At 31.0% G+C, this 11,625-nt stretch overlaps 1 protein-coding gene across 1 annotated transcript; it reads right to left on the reverse strand.

The window, feature by feature from the left end:
* Positions 1 to 10,292: 10,292 nt before the first annotated feature.
* On the reverse strand, positions 10,293 to 10,977 carry LOC148876029 (histone H3.2). The gene has a single exon (XM_088965923.1). It carries the CDS (start codon positions 10,894 to 10,896, stop codon positions 10,486 to 10,488), a length of 411 nt encoding a protein of 136 aa, XP_088822049.1. The 5' UTR covers positions 10,897 to 10,977; the 3' UTR covers positions 10,293 to 10,485.
* Positions 10,978 to 11,625: the final 648 nt, after the last annotated feature.

Consider the following 11,625-nt stretch of genomic DNA (forward strand, 5'->3'; position numbering starts at 1 on the left):
GATAATTTAGTAGATAATTAGGAATTATGTATAATATAGGAGATAAATAGGAATTATAGATAATTTAGGAGATAGTGGGGAATAGTGGTGCCACTTGGATAGATTATATTAGATTTTGGTAGAGAGAAATTTTAGGAATACTTTTAGGAAGGGATATCCAAAGGGATAAACATAGAGGAAAGAGAGATGGCCAGGCACATGCTGAGATGTCAAAATGAGAGAGGGAGAAGGGAGTGATGAGGTGGCTTCACGGAGGAGAAAGGAAGGTTAAAATGAAGAGGGGCTGAGAGTTCTTACTTGGGGTAAGGGAGAAAGCTCAGGCCATGACGTGGCATGTTTCTACTTTAGTCTATATATAGATGACTTTCATCTATGCAATGTAATTTAATTAATTAATATAAATGTATGTTTCTTGAGGCTCGTTCAATAGATTTGAGCACATCATCCATTGTTTTGTTTTCTCTTTGTTTATCGCATTTGGTTCTTGAGCTTGTATGCATAAATTCTTTGCATAACAAAGATGCCGATGTGCACCAACATGTGCATGAAATGGTAAATATAAGTATTCTAAGTAAAACTTATATTATACTAGGGTAAACACCTTTAAGTACACCTTGTGAAATGTGAATGTACAAATTGTGATAAAGCCACATGTTGAAAGTACACATAGGGAAACATAAATCAATAAAAAAACAAGCAAACCATGTGAGATATTTAATGTAATTGATTGAAATCTTAGTTTAATATATATTTATAATCCTCCTTTCACAAGTGGTTTGGATGGAGAAAATTTTAACTATCTACATACCCCATGCAATAGTAATAGTAGTCCAGATTAGTTAAATGTGATGGCTATAAGGGCTATGTAGTGTAGGAAATATGAACTCTCCCTTATTTTTTCTTCGTATTATGTTATCTTGGATCTCCTAAACTTTTTCTTTCCACTTATCCCTTAAACTCCATTCAGTATATTACAAATGCACTTGAAGCAATCAAGGTGACTTTGAGTGAAAGTACTAGTTGATCTAATATTAATTTATTAGATGCCATAACTAAATTCCCATTCCTATCATTAAACACCCTACCTAATATTGCCTTTCATCACTTAAATAAATCCACATGAAATAAAGCATATTGTTGAGTTGGGATTTATTGGACTTAACTGTTTGCACCGAATTCATAGTTTACATGCATTATGCTTGTGATTGTGTCCTATCACACACATAAATTAAATACACATGCATATAATAGGAGTATATCACAAATTGAATGCAAGTGAACAAGAAGTGCATCCTAATTCCATAAAGTTACCATTCACCACCTAATAAAATAAAGTTAGGTGTTTCATACGATATGATACTCCTATTGGGACCAATGGCCTTACCAAGAGAGGGGATGAATTGGGTATAGATTAAAATATTGAAATTGTGTTAAACTCAAAAATCATTCCCCCAAAAACTGAAGCCAAGCCTTCTTGATAGTTCCAAACAAGATGCATTAAAACAAAGGCTTATTCATTCAGTAGCTAATCAAGAAAGTATTCTCAATGATTAACTTCACTGTTGAATAAAGATCTACAACTTCAAAACAAATAAACAATATAATAGCAAATATTACATAGGTAAACAGTTGAACAGATATATAACAATAAGTTCAAATAATTACTTAAAAGCAAATAACAACTTAAAGTAAATTTAACAAAGAAATAAACAAGTTACTATGAAATTAGTGGTAATAAAGTTAAATGAAGAGTAAATAATAAATATAAATAACTGCAAAATGTAAATAACAATTACACCGAAAATGTGTATTGAATTTAGTAACTAGAGGTAAAGAACTAGCTGCAAAGGAAAAAGCTAGGAAATGAATCAACTATGCAAAGATAATCAACTTGAGATTCAAATAGTTGTAAGAAAGATATTCAAACATATCTCAAAGACAAGTTAACTGTTTAAGGTAAATAATACAATAATATAAAAATAAAAGTTACCAACTAAAAATGTAAAGTAATTAAATAAATGGTTAACAGCCGGCAAATGTTAGTGTGCAATAAAATACCCAAACTGCTATACCAATAAGTTAGCAAAGTTAATAAGGTTAATAGTACAAGCACTATAGCAATATATCTATACCTTGCATATCAAGAGAAAATAAACAAATTAAAAGCAGCATCTTCAAGATTCTTAGATATATAAGTTTCAGCAATTAGTTGAAACAAAAAAAGCAAAAAAAACAAGACTTTTGGTTCAGGCCACCCCTAAGGATTTTCACTAACCAATTGGACTTACAAGGACTAACAAAAGTTTTAAAACTAATAGGACTTTCAATTTACTATAATCTCTAAAACCAACAAGACTTGTAAGTGTTTGTAATACTTAATAATTAAACTTACATGTGCCAATAAGACCTTGATGGTGTTCAAACTAAGACACCTATCTACACTCAAGATAATACAAATGAAACACAATGTTGCAAGTTACAACAAGAGACATCTATATATGCAGATATAGTAATATAATGCTCAAATACGGGTAAGATTGTACAAGCTCAAAGTCTTCTCAGTTTTTATCACCTCTAAAACTATTGAAGCTTAAGACTCAATTCAATAAAAATGACTTACCAACTTGCTCTCACAAAAACAAGTTTACATTATTTACAATGATAGCACAAGTTGTTTTCAATCAACCTAAACACCTTTATTTATAAAAGATCTGAGAGCAAGTGATCATTTTCTATACATTTAAGGATTCTTGCCATTCTTAATAATGATCTAAATTTTCTCCAACATGATAGAAGGTTTATCAAAGATAGCAATACTCATTTAAGACTTCAAATCATTAAATTCCATCGAAGCAATTGGCTGCCAAATTTGGTAGTTGTTTACTAGATGAAGGGATGAATCATTTTTCTCTTCAAATCGACAAGTTCCATCTATCAGTAAATTGATATCAACTTGAATCTAGTCCATCTAAGTTAGTCAACTATATATTTTTAGGTAGTCGAGTACTTCTCTCAAACAGGGTATTTTTATGCATCAACTATTATAAGTTAGACTACGATTTTTGGGGTAGTCAAGTATACCTCATAGTTTTGGCAAATCATGCTTCAATTATCACAATTAGTCGACTATACATTCTTGATAGTCAATTATGTCTCGCAAATAAGTATATCATGCCTCAACTATCACAATTAGTCGATTATACATTTCTGAATAGTGAACTATACTATAAAGCATGAGTAATCATGTCTTACAAACAGCCCAACACTTAGGAACCTTGGAAATATTCATCCAAATATTTTGTACGCTTTCATTTGGCTTTTAAAATAGATTTTTAAGATTTTAAGAACTTGTCAAGTCTAGGAAAGCCTAGGAACCAAAACATGTTTTAGTCGTCAATATCTAGGGTTGCCTAAATCGAATTTGGTCTTATTGAGAATCATAAAGAGTGCATCTTATATTACATCAAGATCCCAAGGAATGACACTTTTAAGTACAACCTCATATAGTCTTCCTCCTTAATGAATTATTATAGCAAACAACCTCTTAAGAAACTCTAAATCTTTTGAGTTTTTATAGTAGCATTATCATACTTGAATTTGCTTGGAACTTCTTCTAATGAGACATTTAGAGATGGTGATGAAAATATGAAACTCAAGCATTTGATCAAGTAAAACTTCCACTTCTTTATCTTTGGTAACATATTTGCTTTAATATAATTAAGATTTAAATAAGCTTACTTAAACTAGTTATATATTTAACCAAACCATTGTTATTCTCCATGAAAACACATCGGGTCGACAACTCTTTATCCAAGACAAATTTCCTAGGTTAGTACCTATTTTCCGAGTAGCAGTCATAATCACTAGCAAGGTAGCAGTGGCTCATGTGCAACGTCTAGTACTTTTATTCTCAATAGTGAAAGGTGGTTAAAGGAGTTGGCATGCCAATACTTGAATAGAGTGAATTGTCTTCTACCAAAAAAATAGAAAGGTTAGAGTCTTGTTACCCAAAAATAGAAAGATATGAATATCTATGATCTACTAGTTATAATTTGGAAACAAAGCAATGTTATTTATGTGGGAATTTGACAACATGGTTGTTTTCTATACATTCGTCAAAAATATTTTTTTAAGTTCGTAATGGAGGAATCTATCACAATATAGCATAGAGGGGGATTTAGAATAATACATTCAGAAAACTAATAAAAATTCATAAGAGGGAACAAACCATAAATTTCCCTTTTGTTTTAGAAAACAAAACGAACCATGTTGTCGTACAACCCCTACATTATTTATCAAAAAAAAATAATGTTATATATTTCCGTCACAATTTTGAACAAATAGTCCTCAAAACAAGAAAAAGTGCCATACCATGTTTGGTAGGCCTACTTAATTATATAAGTATAATCGAACAATCAAGCTTTAAATAGTTTATATTTGAATTTGAGTTTAATAATGTATCTATATACAAAGGTACGGATGTGGAAGGTGACAAAAATGACATGATCTATGTCATACCACCATGACAAAAATGTTGATTCTTCTAAATTTTGACAATTTTTTGGTTGTCCCAACGACTAATATAAAACATACAATATAAAGAATTTTTATTTTAATTTTTAGGAAAATTTTGAAAATTAAAAAACATTTATTGTATATATTCTAAATGGTTTTTACCATAAGAATGAACTATAATATAGATCTATCAACGATCTATTAAATTCATTAGTACCAATGCTTTCAAACCGTCGTTGACCCAAACGGTCAAACCATCTGAACCATCACCCAATCATCTTCCTAAGTCTAGTTTAACCAAATCCCGATGTTTTGCAAAAAAATAAAATCATTGACTGAACCAACAAACCGTCAGCCTGAATGATTGAACCGTCTAACCGAACGACCCAATTAGCGGGTGACAATTTGGATTTCGATTTTTTTTTTTTTTTTTGCAAGGTTTAAAATTTTGAAAATGGCCATCGTGTCCCAAACTCCCAGCTTAATCCCACCCCCTCTTTCTTTTTACTTTTTGAGTTTCGTTTAAGGTTTCAAGCTATCAAACTTTCAAAGAAAAATGAAAGAAGAATAGGGGTTCAATGCTTCTTGCGCTTGAGGTTTAAGAAGAAGAAATCAAGTACAAAACAAATATTTAATGTCAACAACTATAATCTGTGTTTGAGTTTCCACATTAAGGCCGGCGGCTGTAAGCAATGAAGTTAGGGTGATTCACACAATCATTAGTAAGTTTGTCATTTTAGTTTTAAAGTTCTCTTTTTAATTTCTAACCCTCTAAAAATCAGAATATCAAGCATTTCAAATAAGGATATCAATGGGTCGGATTAAATGGTAAACCCAGATTGACCCAACCCTATTGGGTCGGGTTAGGGTCAGCATATTCGGTTTAGGGTCGGGTTAGGATTTTTATCCTTCAACTCAGGTCAGGTTTGGGTTTTGATTTCTAACCCTATAGCTTTAAAGTTTAAGATTTATTTACAAGTTGGTTTTAATTTTCTTCTTCTTTTTTTTTTTTTTTTTGAAATGAGAAAAGTGATACCTAGGCCGCATTTGGAATCAATTTAAGACCTATTGATGTAAAAGCTCATGATGATGTTTTACACCGAACCATAAAAATGTGACCATTAACTTCGTGTGGATTTTATATCGATCTTATTAATCTAGTATTTATAGCGACAATCGATGTAAAACTTTACTTTTGATGAGGTTGTACATTGACAATCAATGTAAAACTTTACTTTTGATGAGGTTTTACATCAATAATCAATGTAAAACTCCACTCCATGCAAACGTTGAGAAATCTGAACCGGAGTGGAGTTTTACATCAATTTTGATTTACACTCCTTCCAAACACCAACAAAACCAAACCAGCATAAATATTTACATCGATCTTGATTTACATCACTTTCAAATGCAGCCTTAGAATCTATAAAACAATTTCCTAACTTAAATTGATGGATTTTAGGTCTTCAAAACTTGTAAAGAAAAACAATTGAAATGCTATGGGCCAGGTCAAGTCCATATCGGGTTAGACCTTATAGGGTTGAGTCAAGTTTGGAAATTATGTACTTTTAAGGCGGGTCAGGTCAAGTTCAGGTTGAGGCACTAGAAGGTTAGGTTAGGGTTGAGGCAAACCCGTGTCATAACCGACCCATTATATATCATCTACATTATATAAACATTTTTTACTTATCATACTTAATTTTTGTTTGACATGCTTAATATATAATTTTTTATACATTCTTTTGATTATTTGTTCTTTTTATTTTTTGAAGATTTATTATGTAACTATCATATCATCGGTTAATGCATTTGACCCAAACCACTAATCCACAATCCAAAAAAGGAAAATAATTTGATTTCTAGGTTGACACTAAATTTTATATTGCATCTCCATCATTGATAATGAAGTATATTATTAGAGATGTACCCAATATTTATTTTTATGAATATATAACATTATATATGTGCCCAAATTTTTTATTTTTTTGTTATTATTTATATTTCTATTTTTAAAAGTTTTATTATTTGACTATGACATCATTTCATTTATAAGTTGATTTTAACTTTGAATTCCATTTTCATCATTAATAAAATTACTTCTTACATTTCATATGCATTTCTGCTTAGTATAATGAATGTACATTATTAGATATATGTCCAAACCTTTTTATTTTTGTATTTTATTATATATTTAAATTTTTTATTATTTAATTATGACATTATTTATTAACCCATTTGACCCAAAATGGTTGAATTGCTTACCCACCATTGGGAGGGAAGAAAATAGTTTTTTTCAAAATATTTATTTTTATAATATTAAAATTAATTGTGTGGATTTAATAAGAGAATATACCTTAATATGAGATTTAATGAAAGAGAATAAGAAAATAGTTTTATTTCTAATTGTTTTAAATTTTAAATTTCATTTCCATCATTAATAAAAATATTTCTTATTTATCATACTTATTATTATTTAATACGTTGAATATATAATGTTAAAAATGTTCCCATTGTATTTAATTTCTATATTTTTACATTTTATCTATTTTTTAATTTTATTATCTAATTATGACATGGGTTGGCCCATTTGACCCAAAATGGTTTAATTTCTTACCACTGCCTAAATGAAAACACTATTTTTTTAGGTAGATTTTAAAAGTATGCTTTTATGTTATTGGAAATTATTAATTTATTATGTATTGATTTAATTAATAGTATTTAATGATGAAATGATATTAAAATTCCTTAAATATGTGATTCAATGAAGGTGAATGCAAATTAATACCTAAAGTGCTGGATTTAATGAAAGGGAATTGAATGCATTAAATATTTTATAATTGTCTCTTTTCAACCGTTCTTCCCTCATTTTTTATTAATAAGTTTAAATATAGAAGGGTAAATTTTGTCCTCAAAAAATTCCAAAAATATTACTGAGACTATTCGTGCTTATGGATTTAATAAGAGAATATACCTTAATATGAGATTTAATGAGAGAGAATAGGATAGTTTTATTTCTAATTGTTTTAAATTTTAAATTCCATTTCCATCATTAATAAAAACATTTCTTCTTTATCATACTTATTATTGTTTAATATGTCGAATATATAATGTTAAAAATGTTTCCAATTTTTTAATTTGTATATTTTTTGCATTAGATCCATTTTTCAATCTTATTATTTAGTTGTGACATGGATTGGCCCATTTGACCCAAAATGGTTTAATTTCTTACCACTGCCTAGATGAAAACACTATTTTTTTAGGTAGATTTTAAAAGTATGTTTTTATGTTGTTGGAAATTATTAATTTATTATGTATGGATTTAATTAATAGAATTTAATGATAAAAAGAAATAAAAATTCCTTAAATATATGATTCATTAAAGTTGAATGCAAATTAATACCTTAAGTGTTGGATTTAATGAAAGGAAATTGAATGCATTGAATATTTTATAATTGTCTCTTTTCAACTCATTTAATATTAATAAGATTATCCTTTTGCCTTCATTTTTTATCAATAAATTTAAATATAGAAGGGTAAATTTTATCCTCAAAATATTCCAAAAATATTACTAAGGCTATTCGTTCTTTTTAAAGTAGTATAGATTGGAAGCTCTACCATTGCTTTATGCATTATTAATAAAATTATTATATGATATGTATGTGTTTTATATTCCAAGTATTATTGATCGTAATATATCACTTTATATAAAGAAATGAAGCAAATTTATTATGCTCTATGACTTATTATTTCAACTTTAGATTTAATTTTATAATGGATCCATTTCTTACCACCATATCCATACCCTAGTTTACCAATGTGAAACAAAATACCAATACTTTGAACCTCATCTCAAGATCAATTTGATTATATGCATGCATACATGCATATGTACATAGTTACACATACAATGTGTGTATTTAGTCTTAATTCAATTTATACAGAATTTTATATTAGAAAAAGTTGATTTTTTTATTAATATATATTTCTTATTAATTTCAAATGCCAGAAAAACAAGGTTGATATGTAACTTGCAAGCTTGACTAATTTTCAAACTTTCAAGCTGAACTCCACCTTATTTAATATTTAGTCGAATCAAATCCAAACTAAACCTCAAATATAGGAATATTTTAGTCAAACTAAAACAAGATATGTTCAAGTTCAACTCAACTTGGATTCAATTAGATTAAACTTGCTAAGGGAGTGTTTAGTACGGATGAAATAAAGATGGCTTGTTTCAAATTTCAATCCATGGCCCATTTTCATTGACATTCATTTAATACCAAGGCATGGAAGGACCCACCATATCTCATAATTTCTTGTCTAAAATCTAAATCCCATGCATCAATCCACACTCCAAACCACGAAACACAATGCATTACAAGTGTGATCTAGTTGAAACAACAACACGATATTATCCAATGAATTCGAATGCGTCTTTCAACATCTAGCCCACAGTGTTGAATAACCCCTGAAGACTGCTTAATTCATTGCCGGAGCAAGTTGGAAAAGGGGAGGGACCTCTTACGAACAAGTGTATGAATTGGACTATATAACGAATCACAAATGAATATGCAATGGTTTGTAATTTTCAACTCTTTTTTTTTTTTTTGGCTTTTTAAGCATTTAAGCTTTTCGTCTAAACTCTGAAATATAAAGAATGAAGTCAATTCCATTCTTGATAAAGAAAAAGAACATGGTGAAGTATCAATATCTATTTATCATAAAGATGATAACTAGTATCCGCCGAGAAAGTGAGCACCTACAAGAGAAGACGATGTAATAGAGCAAAGAACTTTTTTTATTTCATGCGCATGCAACCGATGATTTGCCGGGCATTTGAGTTGTTTTCGATCGGAATCTCGCCGGAATCTGGATGCTCGTATTCCAAATTCAAAGAGGCCTTCGTCGATCTACTTATTGTGCTGGTAGTTTCGAAGAAATAACGGTTTGGTAGACAATTTTTTGGTGATGCGGATCTGTTTACTTTGGAAGTTGCCTTGTAGATAATTTTTTTTTGCGATGCGGATCTTGTCGGAATCAATTTCTTTTTGCGATGCGGATCTGTATACTTATTGTCCTGCAGATAATTTTGGAAGTTGGGTTTCTTTGTGCTGATTTCCTTTCATTACAAAGGCTATTTCTGTACACGTCCCTTTTTGTTCTCTCGGTATCTCATTTGGTAGGCAGGTTGTTAACTCAGAGTTGCAGACTCGAAGGTGGTCTGAGAGACGCCTCACTTCATGTTCTCTCTCGGTGATCCTCTCCATTTGAAATCTGAACTTTTTGAGCTCGACTGGTTGGGGCCGTTCAACTTCATCAGCGGAACTGAGAACTGCCAGAAGAGAAGATATACCATGGGTCTAGTTCATCTGCTCCAGCTCCAGCGGTGGCATAAGAGGAACAGGCGCTCACCGCCGCTCAAGGTGCTGTTTCTTGGCCGACCGGCAAGAACTGTAATCTCTCGGTTGCAGTGGACTTTTACACCACTGTTCTTTCAAACGTACATAAGTGTAAAAGCAACATAGAACCGGTTCAACTTTTGCATTTATCCATCTGATCATTTTTTATTTACACTGGGTGTATTTTTGCATTTACACCACAAACAAACGAAGCCTAAAGAAATTCGAAGGCTTGAAAGCTACGGACGGGTAAATTGAGGTTTAATTCCCAAATGGGAAAATCCGGTGAAGAGCAACCTCAGAAAACAAGAATAATTGTCGAGATTAAGAAATCCAATTAAAAGTGAAGGAGATTTAAACAAACAGGGGTCGAGCATATCAACAAGAACTGCAATTTGTTTCAATTGGATTTATCGAGCTTACAAAACGCCGGTTAGAACACATAGCGAAACATAAAGAGAAAACCCTAAAATTTAACCCCACCCCTCCCAAAACTAAAAATAAAATAAAATCTAGACCACAGAACCCATCTATACAGAAAAAGTAACCAGCAAACCGCCATAAAAATGATTCAAGCACGCTCGCCCCTGATCCGACGAGCGAGTTGAATGTCCTTCGGCATTATAGTGACTCTCTTAGCATGAATCGCACAGAGATTGGTATCTTCGAAGAGACCTACCAGATACGCCTCTGCTGCTTCTTGAAGTGCCGCAACGGCGGAGCTCTGGAACCGAAGATCAGTCTTGAAATCCTGAGCAATCTCACGAACCAAACGCTGGAAAGGAAGTTTGCGGATCAGAAGCTCGGTACTCTTCTGGTACTTCCTGATTTCTCTGAGAGCCACTGTTCCTGGCCTAAATCGGTGAGGCTTCTTTACGCCACCTGTGGCGGGAGCAGATTTCCTGGCAGCCTTTGTTGCCAGTTGCTTCCTCGGAGCCTTTCCTCCGGTGGATTTCCTGGCAGTCTGCTTGGTACGGGCCATTGGAGAAGATTATTAGAAATTTGAGTTCAGATTACAGAAGAAGAGATGAAGGGACAAAAGAGAAAAGATCACGATGGAGAGTCGAATCAATATTTGGGTGTACATTTATAGTGGAAGTTCAAACGTGTCGCGGGAAGAGAAAAGCGATGGCGACCGTCGATGGTTTAGATGTTATCGACGGATATGGTTCATTTCAAGGGCTTCACACGGATTGCTTCATTGCATGTTGAGAGGTTTGTCAGAATCGTGGTTGATTGGCCGGTCTTATTACGAAAACGCCACTATTTGTGTTATTTGTTTTCTTTCGCTTCAGCTATGCGATGCAGAGGATTTGGTAAAAGAAGTGAAATAAAATAATGTAGTAAAAAAATAGATTCACTGATGTATTAGTGAATTTAATGTTATAAAATAATAAACTTTATTATTGTAATTTTTATGTCAAAAAAATTACTTTAAACTCTCAGCATTTTATAATAGTGTTAATTATTTAAAAATATTGTAAGTATTAAAAATACTGTTAATTAATAAATACATTATTGCCAATAAATACTGTTAAATGTAATTTATTGCAGCTTAAAAATAATTATTTTTTATTAATAAATACATTATTTTGTAACATATTTGTAGTAATTTATTAAAAAACTGTAATTATCAAAAATAATTACTATAATTATACTGTTAATTATTAAAATAGTTTAGATACATTTTTCAAATAATGTTAATGAATAA

The sequence above is a fragment of the Nelumbo lutea genome, chromosome 1 (genome assembly GCF_056320005.1).
Source record: "Nelumbo lutea isolate HS-2025 chromosome 1, American lotus-T2T, whole genome shotgun sequence".
Taxonomy (NCBI): Eukaryota; Viridiplantae; Streptophyta; class Magnoliopsida; order Proteales; family Nelumbonaceae; genus Nelumbo; species Nelumbo lutea.

Excerpts from the sequence above, each read along its gene's own strand:
- LOC148876029 (XM_088965923.1), bottom strand. The coding sequence starts at position 10,896 with ATGGCCCGTACCAAGCAGACTGCCAGGAAATCCACCGGAGGAAAGGCT.